Below are 17128 nucleotides of genomic sequence, written 5' to 3'. Positions count from 1 at the left end.
CAGCTTCCTTCTCCATCCTTCGATTCCATGGACTAGGCCTTTCCTATCTTCTGCATGGAGAAGGCTGACCACGTTTCACCTTCAAGTGCAGCAACCCATGCACCTCTGGCAGGGATGAGGAAGACCTCAGATCCATGTCTACATTTCTCATGGACCGGGGGAAAAGGTCAGTGCGTGAGTGACTTGTGTAACTGTGACAGGTGTCTACACCCTGGCAGAGCCAAGTCTCTGACCTCTGGATGTCAGGATCGATTTGCCTCAGTTCCTTTGCTGATCCCGCCAGCATCTGAACAACTTCCTGTGACAATCTTGGTGGAGGAAGGGCCCAGCCTCCCTCTAATAAAGCCCCAGAGCACAAACACCTACTCTCCTTGTTCCAAGCTTGGCCAGTCAGTGGATTTAACCAAGAGCAAGTGATTAAAAAAGACAGGAATAGTGAATTGAGCCTGCCATTGGTTCCAACACTGGTCACATGCTGTGTCTCTTGTCAGTGGTACTGGTGGCAGTGTCCAGTGTCCAGCGGGGAGACTGCAGCTCCCTGTTCCTGTGCTGTGTCTTCAAATGCCTGCCCATTTTGGGAGTGTGGTTCCCTGTGAGTGTGGCATTTTGTAATTCTTGAGGGCTTTAAAATGCTTGCAACATATTTTTTTTCTGCTTAACTAATCATTGTTGGTTTCTGTTGTTTGCGACCAAAAGTCCTGAATGATACCGATTGCACAAATAGAACACAGGACCGTGTCTTTCCATTGGTAAAGAAGGGAGTGGAGAGGGGTTTATGGTGAAAGAGAAAAAGGAAACAAACCTGCATTTAGCAAATTAGGGGTTTTATTTTCATTTTGCTCCTTAATAAGAGAGCTTAATCACCATAAAATACCCAGACTAGCAGCGTGCTAAAGTGCATTATTGCATAATGATGGACCTGGGTTTAAATCTCATTAAATTATTTAGTAGCAGTATAACTGGCCAAGTTATGGGCCTTCTGAGTTTAAGCTTTCTTTTTTCTATCTGTAAAATGTGGACCATTATATTTGTCATGTTTGTGGCCACCTAACATCCTTGGAACACTTCCTATACATGAGGACATTTTTACCTTCTGATTCCCCCTTCCTAAGGGAGAATCCGGTATCCACTTTCCCAGCCTCCCTTGCAGCAAGGGCAATGACATGAACTAGAGGTCCCCACATGTGACTTGGATTTGGAAGTGAGTTCCACGAGGAAGCAGGGGCCTTGCAGAATCTGCCTTTTGGCTAGGGTGTTGTTGGGGTGTCAGACGTGGCTGGAGGAGAAACGGCAACACTTGGATCTCCAGCCTCAGCAGCAGCAGGTGAGCGTGGGCTTCCTGTCTGGGACCAGCAGTGGCCCCCCCCAGGTATGACTGGGCAGTGTGCCTGTTAGCACAGCCTCTGAGCTTGATCTCGGACTCTCCCAGGAAGTCTGTGAGCTGCTTTTCTAATTAAACTAACTGGAGTGGATTCTGTTGTTTGCAGCTAAGAACACTGAGTGATTCAGAAGATTCAATAACAGAAGGTTAATAAAGAACTTAACACCAAGCCAGAGAACATGCTCAATCAATTATGGCCAGATTTTACCATATACAGTAGCTCCCCCTTATACATGGGAGATGTATTCCAAGACCCCCAGGGGATGCCTGAAACTAAGGATGGTACCGAACCCTATATACACTATGGTTTTTCCAATACACATATCCCTATGATAAAGTTTAATTTGTAGATTAGGCACAGTAAGAGATTAACAATAGTGACATAAAATAGAACAGTTACAACAATATACTGTAATAAAAGTTATGTGAATGTAGTGTCTGTTCATGTCTTCCACCCATAAATGTAATGCTTTTTCCATTTTAACTAAGCACTTATCATGTATTAAACCCTTATGCACTGTGGCCATAACTTTTGTAGTTTGAGATGTAACAAAATTAGCACAGATTCCTTTTTCCTTCTCACAGTTTCATAGATAGAAGATTCATTCTTACCATACACTTTAGCAAGCTTAGCATATAATTTGTGTTCTTAAATAATAAGTCTAGAGCTTTCACCTCTTCACTTAAAGGAAGCACTTACAGCCTCTCTTTGGCATATCCGAATTGCTGGCATCACTTCGCTTGTGTTTTGGGGCCACGATTAAGTAAAATAAGGGTGACTTGAACACAAGCACTGTGACACCAAGATAGTCGATCTGGCAACTGAGATGGCTACTAAGTGACTAATGGGCGGGTAGATGGCTACTAAGTGACTAATGGGCGGGTAGATGGCTATTAAGTGACTAATAGGCGGGTAGCATATACAACATGGATATGCTGGGCAAAGGGATGATTCACATCCAGAGCGGATGGAATGGGATTGCTTGAGATTTCATCACACTACTCAGAATGGTTCACAATTTAATACTTACAAATTTGTTTATTTCTGGAATTTTCCATTTAATAATTTTGGACTGTGGTTAACCACAGGTAACTGAAACCACAGATTAGGGGAGCCCATTGTATTATCCATGGCAAGGGAGGAAATTGGGTTTCTCTTGCAGGTAAATGAATAAGTTTTGGTTTCAGACAAAGCAAAGCATGTTAAGCAGAAATGGATCATTTAGTTCAACTCTTGCATTTACCAATGAGTCCATAGGTGCAGTAACTTGTCCAAGGTACACTTAGTTGGTATAGAGCTGGTATAAGATGCCAGGTTATGAAGCCAACCCACCAGGGTGATATTTGGTCATTAGTGTCTACCTAGTAGTCAAAAGTTAATTACTATAATTTTCTAAAGAGTCTGATCTTTTGGGGTGGGGGGTTGACCTCATTGTATGGCAGGAGAATCAAACTCACTGAAATTCTCTCTCCACATCCTTAATGCTAGATCCATAGGAAGGCAAATGAATGACAGCAGCTGTCAGTGGAACTCTTTCTCAGTGAAAATTACCATAGAGCAGCTATGCCCCTATAATAGACTCCCAATACTCATTGTTCTTTTAGCCAGAATTTGGGGACCTGGTAGCCACTGTAGAGAATCAATGCCTGATCCCTTTCACTTTACAGTCGGGAACCCAGTATCCCTGCAAGGTTATAAATGTGCCTCAGAGGTCAGCACTTATTGCTGGGGAAGGAACTGGGGAGAGCGTCTCTTAGGTTCTGTCTTTAATGTTGACTTCAGTATCACTTAACATCTAAAACTAAACTAATAACCAAATAATTGGAGCAAGCTAATTTATTCAACCCAGAAACAAATTCTGTAGTTTTCCTAAATTTTCAAAAGAAAACCAAGTGTTTATTTTTAATTAAAGAATTCCTCAACCAACCATCATCACCGTGATAACCCATTTCAAATACACTGCTAATTTTTTTAAAGCCAGAATAACATGGCATACTGGAAATTGTGGTACTGCAGGGGTCAGGAAACCTGGATCCTATGTGCAAGCTGCTGACCCTTCCAGAATCTCAAGACTCTAACTATAAAATAAGGGCTCAAAGTAACTGATGTCTGAGGTCCTTTGAAGGATGGTGTGATGTGCCATTTAGGAATAAAGCCCTTCAGGAATAAAGGACTTATTCTCCCAGCTTCTGGGAGTTTTACTGGCAGACAGTCCTTGGCTATCAGTCCCTGTGGGGAGATGGGAAGACTGCTTTCGCCAAGGAGAGCCACCTCCTTCAAGGTCCTGCTTCATTTCCAGGGCAGCCCACTTTCAAAGCATTGGTTGACATGGTGGTGTAAAGTCCTTTTTATTTTGGCCCTCTTACCCCACCCCAACTTGGGACAACTCTGAAGCTTTAGAGAACCTTGTAGGGTCACCTGAAGCCTCCAATGACAGTACATCACGGCTCAGCCTTGCCCTCTGTTCTGTTCCACTTCCTTCTCTTCCTTCCCACTGGTGTTCATTCTAAGAGCCCTTTCCATGCTAATCTCTGTCTCAGAGTCTGATTCCCAGAGAACGTAATCTGTAACACTTCTGATTTGTAAGTTATAGTTCTAATACTATCTGCAAATAAGTTCAAATATAGCTGGTATTGCAAATGTCTGGTACTGTGTGTATCATTAAAAATGTATTTGCAAACTTAGTACTTTACATCAGATTTCTATTCTCCTCCTTTTAAGTGCAGTGCCCACTCAGGCTATCCCTCTAGACCATGCAAGCTATTGCGCTGGTAGGATTTGGGGTGCAGAGTTGTCAGAAATGGCCCAGACACTGTCTCCAGGAAGCAACCTGCTATCACTCCAACCTTCATATTCCCAGGTTCCGAAGGACAGCTCCTGGGAGCCTTCCTACAACCATTTCTCTCCCTGTCCTGCTCGTCCTCCTGGTGTGGCTGCTTCCGTCCTTGGTGCCTGCATTGTCTTTCTCATCCTGCTGAGACACTATCAGTTTGCACCTCCCTCTGCCTGACATGTCACCATCCAATCCATTTCCCAATGCCGTTAATGCCACCTCCGGAATAGAGCCTGCGCCGGTCCACTTCCCTCCATCTGCGCTGCTCTAGCCCTGGTCCAAACCCCATCCTGTCTCACCTGAAGGACTGCACCACTGCCAGCCTAGTCTCTTTCTGCTTTCACTCTGGCTCCCCTCCCACCCACTCTCTACAAAGCCTCCATAGCAAACTTTCAAAATGCTGAATCAGATCTTGCCTCTGCTCCACGTAAAACTCTCAATGGATTCCCATTGCTCTGAAGGTACAATCCTAACTCTTCAACCTGCTCTGTAAGACCCTGTGTGATCTAAGCCTTGCTTACCTCTGCAACTTCATCACATGCCTACACCTTTATACATAGGCTCTTTATTATCTTCTTTCAAAGTATTCTAATTCAACTGTGCCATTTATTTTCTGTTTGGAACCTGATGGCCTTAGCAAAAGGAAAAAAAAAGTACATAAACATATTGAATAATGCCATGTGTTTCTATAAGTGCATGTACATATAAGAAAAGTCATAGGACAGGTCTGGAAAGATACCCACCAAACTGCTAATGGAATTTTGAGGATGGGGAGTGCTGATCCAAGGGAACTGTAGCTTTATATCCAATAGCTTAAATTTTAAAAGGAGAATTTATGCAAATATTACTTATGTAATGAAAATTAACCTTAGAAATAAAAACATGAAATGATAGCATTGGATTACGTTAATGGCTTTCAGTCAATTCTGGCTGTGACCCCACATGAAGAAATATGTTTTCCATTGTGACCCAGTGGACCCATATATATCTGTTTATACAGTTACAAACTAGGACTAAAGTTTCATGAATCAGTATTTATTCTTACAATGCATCCTGCTATTTTCTTGTGTAATTGATTTTATTTTTAACGCTGTGCTAACCCACTGAATTGTTATTATGACTCACTACTGGGTGGCAACCCCTATTTTTAAACCCTGGAGTAGATGATCACTAGCCCTGCAACTGTATGATGCTTCGTCTTCATGAAAACTGCCCCCTGCCTTGGGCTTTCCACCTCCTCTGAACTCCCTCACTATTTATTGTGTCTTTTGCTCAGTTCAAAATTATCACTATCTGAATGTTCTTTACCCATTTGGGTGTCTTCTTGGCTCCCTGGTGAGGGAGAAATCATTTTGAGAGCAGGAACCTAACAATTGGAGATTACACAGAATCGTGTGTGTGTGTGTGTGTGTGTGTGTGTGTGTGTGTGTATTTTATTCCGAAGGGCCTGAAAAACACTCAGTGGATGGTTCTAGCTGCTGCTAACCCATGGATTTGAAAAAGGCCCTATAAGGTCTGACAATTAAGTTTGTGAACTTATTGCAATGATGTTGCTACCCTTTTTGATATCAGAGGGATTACTCATTATGATTTTGTACCAACTAGACAATCGGTTAACCAAGTTTACTATTTGGAAGTGCTAAAATGGCTGCCTGAAAAAGTTAGACTAAAACGACCTGAACTTTTCACCAACAACTCATGGCTCTTGCATCATGACAACGTACAAGCTCACATGGCACTGTCTGTGAGGGAGTTTTTAGCCAGTAAACAAATAACTGTATTGGAACAACCCCCCTACTCATCTGAACTGGCCCCCAATGACTTCTTTACCTGAAGAGAAAGGAAATATTGAAAGGAAGACATTTTGATGACATTCAGTACATCAATGGCAATATGATGACAGCTCTGATGGCCATTCCAGAAAAAGAGTTCCAAAATTGCTTTGAAGGGTGAAGTAGGCGCTGGCATCAGGGCATAGCTTCCCTAGGGGAGTATTTCAAAGGTGACCGTAGTGATATTTAGCAATGAGGTATGTTGCACTTTTTCTAGGATGAGTTCGCCAACTTAATTGTCCTACCTCATATGTCTACCCTTCTTTGAAATTCTCGCAGGTGTTCTTGATATCAGGACGCAATTCTACCCCCACCCCATGCAGCTCCTGAGAGGAGTCTGCACAAACTAGCTTGCTACCTATGCTTTTATAAATATTCAACCAAAGGACAAATGGTATTTTAAAATTCTGAACAAGGCTTTACTGTGGCAAACAAATACCCCTTGAGTCATTCCAAAAGCACTGGAAACCCAAAGGTTAAGAAGAGAAACAAATAGGGCAGACCAGAGAAATGTTTTGGAAAGACCTTTCAGAGAACAGAAATCTCTGCGATAAATCAGACATAGGGACAGAAAAGTATTTGTTCACGAAAGGAATGTAGGATAATAAAAAAGAAATTTCAATCCCCAAATGCTGGATTTTCTCACTGCTCTCAACCTAATTTGAATATTTGTATACACTTGCATGTTGTTTTCCAGTGACTATAATCCCTGATCACTGTAATTTTGAAAAATACAGATTTGCTCCTCTTTTGTTTTGCTGTGCTTTGTTTTTGAGGGACAGGGGAGGACAGTGTCACTCTTTTGTTCTGTTAGACTACCATTATATCTAATTTTGCTGGAAATATGTAGGTAGCAGATATGACTGGAAATATTTTTCTTCTTGGTTTTTTTGTTTTCAGATTTACTGTTAAGTTTATGCAATCTCTTAACTTGCAAACAAAATGAAATAAAGACCCTTCAAATCCAGTGTCAAGGTTAAAAACAGCAGCCTTGGACATGGAGCTAAAAAAAAATACATCACATGCTACCCGTCCCTGCATTTGGGGCTCCCCAGTAGCCTTGTAATCAGCTCCACTCAGATTGTTCTGCTTGGGGAGATGTCCAGCTTAGATCAGCAGCGCCCCGGCTAGGAACTAGCAGTTTTCCTGGGAGAAGTACAGCCAGTGTCTAAATCGGCACTTAGTGGGCACTCTGTGATGAAGATGAGAATGAGCTGCCCCAAAGATTCTGATGTTGAAAACTCTGTCATGATTCCCCACTGCCTTCAGGGTCAAGGACAAAGGCTTAAACCCATCCTCCAGGGCTCCATCTGATGAGGCTTCTGCCCACCTCTCTGACTTCTTCCCACTACTTTGCTCCCCAAACTCTTGCCTGCCTCTATCCATTCTCTGCAGCTGAAGTGGTCTTTTTAAGCCATTAAGCCCCTCCAAAGAATTTGTATTGAGTTGAAAATGAAACCTGGATTCCTTAGCCGGTGCTCCAAGTCCCTCCATGACCTGGCCCCTGCCTACTTCACTAGCCTTATTTCTCACCATCTCCCCGTTTCACTACATCTCAGCCACATTACCCTGTTTTCTGTTCCTTGAACACAGCTCATCCTCACATGGTAGGCTTTGCAACTGCTGTTCCCTCAGCCAGAGACACTATTCCAGGTGTTTCCTTCCTTTCCTCCAAGTCTTAACCAGCTTCCTCTGCAGCCTGCCAAATGAATCTTCCCTATTACAGCCCCGTTGTTCATTTCATTCTCTGAAGTGAGCACATTTGTTTGTCTCTCACTAGAATTTGAATGCCATGAAGGCCGGGAGCATGTCTGTCTTGCTCACCAGCATATTCGCTGTGTCTGTCCTCATGGGCCTGGTACCAAATTGTTCTCAATAAAAATCAGTGAGTGAGTGAATGAATATAGCCAGTGGTTTTCAAACTTGAGGGAGCATCAGAGTCCCCTGGAGGCTTGTCCAAACACAGATTGCTGGCTGGACCTTCAGAGTGCCTGGTTTGGTAGGTCTGGGGCGAGGCCCAAGAATTTGCATGTCTCCCAGGTTCCCGGGTGAAGCTGAACAAGCTGGTGTGGGGATCACACTTTGAGAAATACTGGTACCAGCCATAGCCAAGTGCTTGCGTGCTGGGCTCATGTGTGTTTAATATCTCCGTGCCTTTGCTTCTTGTCTTCTCTTTCTGGAACCTTGTTTCCTTGGTTCCTTGGGCAAGCCTTCACCCCTGCTTCAAGACTCAGGTTGGGATCACTTCCTCCAGGAAGCCTTCTCCAATCCTTAGCGCCCAAATCCGTGTCCTCCAGCAGCTGGTGCGAAAGCGGCCCTAAGCTCATCAGACTGCATGTGTCACCCCTGCGCACAGACCTGCGTCTTCCCAGCCCCCAGGTCCTTCAGAGGCGGCCTTAGTCATGTCAGTGTTCTAGCTCAATCTCTGGACTCCACAAGGGCATGTGCTACCTCTGAAAATGAAGTCAGACCTGACCTCTGTGCCGCCCTCCAGTTCGCACTCTCTCTCAGGCCGCAGTTCACTTTCTCCTCTTAGCAAAGTCAGGTCTTTATAACAGCAGCTTCTCCTCCCCTTTGTCTCCAGCGTTTAATTTCTCTAGCTTGTGCTCAAACCCCAAGTGTTCCATTTGTTTGCTTGGCCTTAATATACTGTAATGACCTGTGGAGAAGGCCGGGTTGCTTCCTTGAAGCAGCGCAGTAAAGCTAAAATTAGTTCTAGGGTAAAAAAAGAATGTTTCTTAATGGCTTCTCAAATTCCAATGTTATCTTTCTAAACGCTGCTCTTTGAAGTTACCCTGATTTTTTCTAATAATTTTGAGAAACCTCAGTGCTCCTCCCTTGCCTATTACCAAGTCAACAGGAAGGCAGACGAGCTGTGCTCCCTGGAGGCCTGCAGGAAGGTCTCAGGCTCAGGATGTCCCTGGGTCCTAGGCGTGCCACACTTTGGGACAAACTCACCTTGCTGTGGTGTTGGAGCTGTACCCAGCCTCCGTAGCCGAATCTCTGCAAGGGGAGAGGCACAGTTAGACCGGAAACGCAAAGCAGAGAGGCCTGCGACAAAGGGGCATTTCTAGGGCAATGGATCCTGAGCTCCATCCTTTTAAGCATCACCTTCCCATTTTTAACTCACACCCAGGTGCCCCTTATTCAATATGTATATTTAAATCAATTTACTTTCTTTCCTTACATGTATTTTATTCAGGAAGAAAATTCTATATCATAGAAGTGCTAGGTTTACCTTTTCTCTCATGCAGGTTGCAATTTTAAAATGAGGATTTACGTTAAAAAATATTTGTTCTCCTACCACCTACATCACTTCACGGACCACCAGGACATGGCTCTAAGGACCACTCGTTAGGAAATAGCCTCTTAGAACACTGCTCTTCAAACCGTGGGTTGCCACCCATGAGTAGATCATGACGTTTAGTGCACAGTGACCCAGATGTTCTTAAAACATAGCATGTGTAGCCGATGGTGTCCCAGCCATATCCCTCCCCTTTACACTTCTCTGCACACCAGCCCTCCCACTGCGGTACCTGCATTTCTCTGATGAGAACTTCCCTTTTGCTACTGGAGCCAGCTTTGGTCAGGCCCTTCTAGAGGGTCAGAAGCACCAGGAATGGAGTGTGCCCTTCCCTCAGCGGTCCTCAACCAATGCCTGAGGATGTTTGTATAGAAATACGCCAGTTCCGCAGAGACTGAGATGAGGCAAAGGTGCTACATTGTCTCTGGCTGCCTTGCTTTCCCCGTCTCCCTTCCCCGCTCTACTACTGTTTTCTGAGATCATGTCCAAAGTAAACTATTGGCACTTGAATCTTTGTCTCAGGATCTGCTTTTTGGAAAACCCAAGACAGTAAGATTGGAATGGAATGAGATGGGATGCCTCTCATGTAGTAATTATTTGTTTCATGAAACTACTGTTTCCATTATATATGTGGATGTTTGTACTGAGTCAGTATAAACTGTATTTCTTCTTGAGGGTTATGAATAAAACATTTTGAAAGCCTCTGCCTAAGAACATGGGTGTATATGACTCATGTAACTATAGGTTTTAACGTCTCACTTTGTGCTTCCATGTAGTCACTGTTCATTCATTCATTTCTCAAACCCTCATGGAGTCCCACCCATGACAGGCCTCACTAGGGCAGAGAAAATGAAAGTGAAGAGCAGTTCCAGTCTGTGTGGAGCACAGTTTTGAGAGGGTGGGGCTGGGTGGGCAAGTAACTGAAGAGCCGTAATCGCCTGTGAGACATTCTGTGACAGAGTGACGCACAGATTCTCTGGCAGCCTGGAGGAGAGTCCTGACCCGTAACTTAGGTTAAGTAGTGTTGTAGGGGGTTGGGGGAGGTTGCAAAGGTAGTCTGTGGTCCGACTGGAGAGGAACTCCGTGTTCAGCATTTCCACGCTCCAAAGCAGCGGCTCTCAAAGGGTGAAGTGAGAAGGGAAGGTGTGGTGGCCGGAGAGAATGATGTGAATGATGTGAAGGAAATATCCTTAGCTGCTCTTGTCAGCAATGGCGGGAGACGAGTTAAAGAAGCTGAACATAAGAGCAACTGCTTGTGTGTTGTAGTGGATGAGACCAGCTAACAGAGGTTGGTTCTTACGTCGCCACAGGGAGGTTGTCTTGAGGAAGTCAGGTCTTGGCAGATCCCTCTTCCTAGTGCCCCTCTCTTCTCTAGACTGAGAGGGGTGGTCTGGGCCTGTAGCACAGGGTCTGCCCCAACAGACTTTTGAAGATTTGGGTCAGTTTTATGCCAGCCTTATTCTGCCTGAGCATAAAGTCTCTTCTTCGGTTATGGCTCCAAATAATCATCTGAACTCTGGAAATCTACCTGCCTCCCCCGAAGTGACGTCAGAGGACCTAGGTTAGTAGGCTGGGCATGCAAGGGAAATTATGGACCAGGGGCCACAGCTGCTCCACCCTGCACCCAATTTCTCCTTTGCCCGTGACCCCCTACTCTTTTCCCTCCATGCATTCCATACCCTTGTGCTTTTCCCCTCTTTTCCCCTGGATAAAGCTGCCCGGAGATGTAGGCTGGGAATGGATAGAATAGGCCTCCATCAGTTACCCTCAGAGTAAATTTAAATTCTCTCTCAAACTGAAAATTTGCCACTGAAATCTTACTTTAATGTAGAAGAAAAGGTTTTTTTTCCTTTCTTTTTCCTTCCTTTCTTCTTTCCTCCCTCCCTCCCTCCTTCTCTTTCTTTCATTCATTCCTTCCTCCCGTCCTTCCTCACTCTATTTCTTTCTTACTTTTTAAAAATTCCCTATGAAACTTTAACCCATAAGTTAGCAGGTTAGAAAGTATTCCATCTGGGGAAGGGCAGAGAGGCAGAGGGAGGCTGAACAGAGGGCTCTTGTCATATAGGACAAACCACTATAAGATACTGAACTTTGTTGGACTTACTTAACATCTGAAAGGCAGTTTCCTTATGTGTAAAATGCAGCTAACAGCAGTAGCTGTTGACACAGGGTTTCATGGGCATTAACTGAGATCCTTCACAGACAGCTACTGACACCAGACCTGGTTTATAGAAAGGACCTCATCAGTGCTAATGGTGACGATGATGGCGACAATGGTGGAGGTGGTGGTGGCGACAGTGGTGAGTGATGGTTGTCATTTTGATGGGGATGGTGGTGGTGGTAATGGCAGTGGTGGAGTGAGCTGGCAGATGGTTGTGGTAGTGAGTTTGGTGGCAGTGGTGGTACCAATGATGGTGATGGTGGTGGTGGCAGACAGTGATGGTGGTGGGGGTGGCCTGGTGATGACAGCCCATTCCATCCTTATGTGGTAAAATGAGACATACCCCGGGGCAAACACTAAGAAGCACTATGAAGGAGGAGCCCTTTGTCACTGTGTTCTTCCCTCCCCTTTATTGGCAAGCACAAAATGTGAACACTCTGTGCTTTCCTGGGGCTCCTTGTGAAGAACTACCCTGTTTGAGTCAACCGAATTCTGCTCCAAGTCTGGGCGCCACACGGTCCCCCAGCTCTCATCCTGGGTTGAACAAGTCTGGGTTCTGAAATTTATGACCCTGGGAGTTGTTTTTGTCACAGCATATTCCAGGAGGCATGTACAGTCTGAAAATGTTTGACTGACAATGACCAGTGTTCCAGAGGCATTTATGGGCATGACAAATACAAAACAAATTAAAAATTCAGGGCCGGCCCGGTGGCTCAGGCGGTTGGAGCTCCGTGCTCCTGACTCCGAGGGCTGCCGGTTCAATTCCCACATGGGCCAGTGGGCTCTCAACCACAAGGTTGCTGGTTCAGCTCCTCGAGTCCCACAAGGGATGGTGGGCTGTGCCCCCTGCAACTAGCAACGGCGGCTGGACCTGGAGCTGAGCTGCGCCCTCCACAACTAAGACTGAAAGGACAACAACTTGACTTGGAAAAAAGTCCTGGAAGTACCCACTGTTCCCCAATAAAGTCCTGTTCCCCTTCCCCAATAAAATCTTTTAAAAAAAGCATTCAAGGGAATTCAGTTCTATATACAAGAGATATGTTTCTGAAATGGGGATGTATGATTCAGAGGTTGATGAACTAAATGACATTTTTGATGACTTGGGACCTCACACTGAAACCAAATATCTTTTTCCACAGAGAGGTTGTTTAAAAGTCAAGATATGTCTAGGGTTTTGTTTCCTAAAATCTTACAGTGATCAAGCGCAATTAAGTTATTCCTAATGAAAGAAGATATAAACATAAATTTTTTACTAAAGACCAGACTTTTTTGACCCCTTTTAAAATTTAGAAGAATCTTTGCAAGCCCTACTACTGGGCACGTGCTAGGTGGTCAGTAAATTCTTGCTGAAGGAAAAAGACAAAACCATGTTATCATCATTGTTGCTATGATTACCTCATTGTGGGTCAAACAACTGTCACCGTGGTTTCTTGGGCCACCATCCTATTTGTGACAGCAGAGAGTGTGGGTCCTGACTCAATAGAAACAATTTAATCTAGTGCTTCCTGAATCTGGTCTCTTTCTACCTCAGATAGATTCCTTCCCCCCACCCCCAGATCTTAACTGTAACTCGGACTAAAATCATTCTTAGCAAATGAAAATGAAAAGCTTTCTCAAATCCTAGTTCTTTGTCGTCAATAGTTAATCATCAAGCCAGGCATGTTGATTCTGCTTTTCTGTTTCTCTGTTGCATAAGAAGGTCAAGGTTATTGAAGTGTGTTTATTAATATTTAGTAAGGAAAGGCAGGTTCGAAAAGAGGTATTATTTCTTCCAGACAGGCTTCGTCTTCTAACATACAACTAGTACTGGCTTGTTCTTTTCATTCTTTTATTGGAAATTGGAAAGCTTGAAAAAAAATGGTGAGAAAAGATCAGAGGTTGGTGTTTTGAAATAATATTTTACCTACTAAGAAAGAATTTCAAGACAAAGGAAAATCTGCTGTAACTATTGGACTATATGAACACCAAAGAAAATCTGCTATTAACTATGTCACTTTAATACTCACTTTACTCTGACCATATAGACTGGAAATGGGGAGAGAGATAGAGGGATCCCAGCACCACTTCATGTACTTTTATTTATCTCACTCCTCCCAGTTTGAAAACACAGAACTGTTTTCTGCTAGTTGTTTCATCACTGGCTTTCCTGCACTCAGACGTAAACTTCTACCATGTGACAGATCTGCGGGTTGGAAGTCAGGTTCCAATGACCCCGTACTGAAGCCTTCAGTGGGTTTGGGGAACAGACTGGTGTCAAAGGAGTCACTGGGGGACAGAAGGAGGTGGGGACAACCCTTATAGCAGTGATATTCTCCTGGGCCAGCTGTTGGATGTAGTGGTAGGTTCATTTCTGAGTCTCAGGTACATTATCAGTCCAGCAGAGTTAACACTATAAACCCTATCTGCCATTCACTAGATTTTATGTGAATCAATTTATATATATGTATATACAGAGGGTGCAAAAAATGTATACACATTTTAAGAAAGGAAAACTATATTCAAATTGTAATACTCAATATATACTGATAACAAAAGATGAATACAAAGCACGTTTGACTTCTGCAATTACAAGAGGTGCTCAAAGTGGTTGCCATCTGCATTGAGACACTTCTGATGATGGCGAAATACTGCTTGAACAACGTTGACCAAAGTGTCCACTTGTACATATTTTTTTGGCACCCTCAGTATATATATTGCTCCCTGGAAGTATAAGAGTATTATGACTATTAATTACTATAATCTTCATCATCATCTTCAAGTGTATCATTTATCTTCTTGCAGCATGTGAGACCGACAAATAGAAGCCTGGTTTATCAGAACATGTGCTGTGTGCTTGGGAAGCCTCCAGGGCACACATTTATGGCTATAACCTCCCCATGCCCTGCATCCCTCAGCTTCCTAAGCAATTTGAACAATAACTTTAGGGCCCTGCCTGAGGTGGGGCACCTAGAAATGGTCAGCTCTTGGTGACCATGTCTCTGCTCAGACTGGAGGCAGGGTTCAGGCAGGGAGGCCAGTAATGAAAGGGGGCTTGCAGCAAAGGATACTGGGTAGCATCATAGAGGAGGCACCTTTTAAGGCTGCTCGGGGTCTTCCTCACTAACATTGTGAAGTGGTGTTTAATAAAATATGACGAGGACAGCAGCACTCAGAACAGCAAGTTCCCATGTAGGCACCTAGACTCCTTTTGCAGGCATTAGTTTCATAGGGCTAGTTTTTACCATTCATTGTAATAGGAAAGCCTTACAGAGATGGTTCACCACCATTTGTAGATTTCCATCTACAGTGTCCACCACCCATCTTAGCTAAAATACCAATGAACAAAGAAACACTTAAGATTAACATTCTTCCAGGAAAAGAAAATCATTTTAACTACTTGCACAATGAATGACTATTGAATTAGAATTTAGGTTAATTCATTTTTCCTCACCTGGGATAAAAAGATGAAACATCAGTGGTGTGAAAGTTCTAGAGAAGGCTGCAGATTGGGTCAAACTTAATACTTAGCCTGAACAAAACTCAAGCCAATTTTAAATTTCTTTCATGTTTCCCACCTTCCTTTTTTAGCATTCATTCAAAAGTTCTTAATGACAAGAGGAAATATCCGTCTTTTGAGAAATACAGAGAATAGACTTTAGAGACACTCATTGTGCAACAGCTTCATGTCATTTCCTCTAGGGTTTGTTGAAGTTCCTTCTCTCTAGTTCATAACAAAGATTTACAGCTTAAAGAATATAAAAAAGGAAAGGTTTCAGACAGTGTCCCAAAATAGACTGAACAAATTCCACAAAGCTATCTCTTGGTGCTTCTAAAACTTACTTTAAACATTTTGGAAAGGAGATGTTAAAGAAATCCTGGAAACCTATCACATTTCATTTTTTAATAGTCTCTCACTTAAAAATGTAACTTTAAATGCCGTAGTTGGCATGTATCTTCCCAGCCACTGAATACGTGATGTAAATGAAAGTAAAACTGCCTGACTTAAATTGTCCAGAAATTTTAAAGAATGCTTCACTTAAGGGGACGAGGAGATTTTGAGAAAGCACTTACTTCTTTGATCAATGTTCTTTCAAAATTAATGTAAAAGTCATTTTTAAAAACTAGGAAATCAGAGCTACCAAATAATTTTAAATCACTCCTAAAACAGGGAAATTTAACATCTAATTCGCAAAAGAAGAGATCAGTTTATAACAGAGGCATTGAGAAACCATGGAGAAGTTTCAGAAATAATTCAGCAAATGAATCACCATTACCTTTTTCAGATCTGGCCATTCTTTTGGTAGAATATGACTATGGATGTCAATTTTCATCTCCACAGGAAGCGTGTAAAGAAAGAAGTTTTGGTATCAAGAGATCTCTATGAAAACCATGGAGTTGATTTACTTTGTCCCTTTATGGCTACCTTCAGGCCCGCTCAGCCCAGTCTGGGTCCTTTGGAACCGCCTTATGAAAGTTCAAAGTTCTGTTTATATATCAACTTAGCTTTGGGTCAACACCTCTTTGGTAACCAGGATTCTGGGCACACATTAAAAAAGAAAAAGACTGTATTAAACCCTATGAGATCAAATGTATTACAGGCTACTTTTGAGTTATAGCAGGTTCAAAATTGACTCATCTTTGTTTTAAATATTTCCATTTTTATCAAGATACACATAGTAAATAGTACATGGTTAAAAATCAAATAGTACAGAGGGCTTTTAAAGAAAAATAATGGATCCCTGATTCACCACTTCTTACTCTTGGGTGCATTCCCCAGAAGCAACCAATTTTAATGCTTTTGCTTTTTGTTCAGTTAGTTACTTCCATGTCTTTAAACAACACTTAGCAATTGGGTTGTTCATGAAAATTTAGTATGTTGAAGAGTTGTGGGGGAGGTTTTATTTTTACTTTTCAATCATAGAAGGGGCCCATTCTTCATACATGTTGTTTCCTCCATAGCCTTTTTCATTCATTCATGCATTTAACGAATATTTATTGAGAACTATTAGGTGCTGAGGATATAAAGTTGAATGAGATAAAATGATCCATGTGTTGAAATAGATAACTATACACAGCCCTACGTGTAGGGAAAAGAAGGAAGTCGCTGTTTCCATTGAGGGTTGTCAGACCAGTTTGGGGGGGCTTCCTCTAGAGCATACATAGGGGCTCATGGTCATACTTCAAAAGAGAGCCTGGAACAAAGCAGCCTTTTACTATTCTATGTTTAACCCTTCCTATTCCCGGAAAGTTTAAAATGTTCAAGGGACTCCAGGCCCCTGGCAAACCTTGAACCTGGTTTGGGATGCTCCCTTCTTCAGTTCAGTCTCCACAATACAGGGACTAAATAGTCTTAAAAAGCCTTCCTACTAGTGTATTCAACTAGATTCTGGATAAATTATAATGAACATTGTAGGAGCCTGACTCAGAGAAACTATGCTATCCGGCAGCACATGACCTAATTCCTGGAACAGTCAGTTTGCCCTTAAAAGGTCACGTCTCTGATAAGTAAAGCCCCTTCCTCATTCCACTCTCTCCTTCCTCATTCACTCCCCACCCAGTTTACCCTAACCCATATAATCTTGTAGCTGCAATAAAAAAATTTGAGGCTTGATCAGAACTTTGTCTTGCCTCCATTTC

The 17128-nt window shown here is 43.0% G+C and overlaps 1 protein-coding gene across 2 annotated transcripts in view; it reads right to left on the bottom strand.

The window, feature by feature from the left end:
* The window catches only part of ACMSD (aminocarboxymuconate semialdehyde decarboxylase), a 52261-nt gene extending 36311 nt beyond the window's left edge, over positions 1-15950 (bottom strand). Inside the window, exons 1-2 of one of the 2 annotated variants that reach the window (XM_019731142.2) lie at positions 15766-15949; positions 9006-9050 (exon numbers count right to left, since the gene is read on the bottom strand). In XM_019731142.2, the coding sequence (XP_019586701.2) occupies positions 9006-9050; positions 15766-15822 (102 nt within the window). In that variant the 5' untranslated portion in view covers positions 15823-15949. Of the gene's footprint in view, positions 1-9005; positions 9051-15765 lie in introns of both variants that reach the window. The other variant, XM_019731143.2, reaches the window with a different exon arrangement.
* Between the last annotated feature and the right edge of the window lie 1178 nt (positions 15951-17128).

This window comes from Rhinolophus sinicus, linkage group LG01 (assembly GCF_036562045.2).
Source record: "Rhinolophus sinicus isolate RSC01 linkage group LG01, ASM3656204v1, whole genome shotgun sequence".
NCBI classification, from domain to species: Eukaryota; Metazoa; Chordata; class Mammalia; order Chiroptera; family Rhinolophidae; genus Rhinolophus; species Rhinolophus sinicus.
The sequence above is the reverse complement of the archived record's forward strand: the minus strand, read 5'-3'. Positions and strand labels throughout refer to the sequence as shown.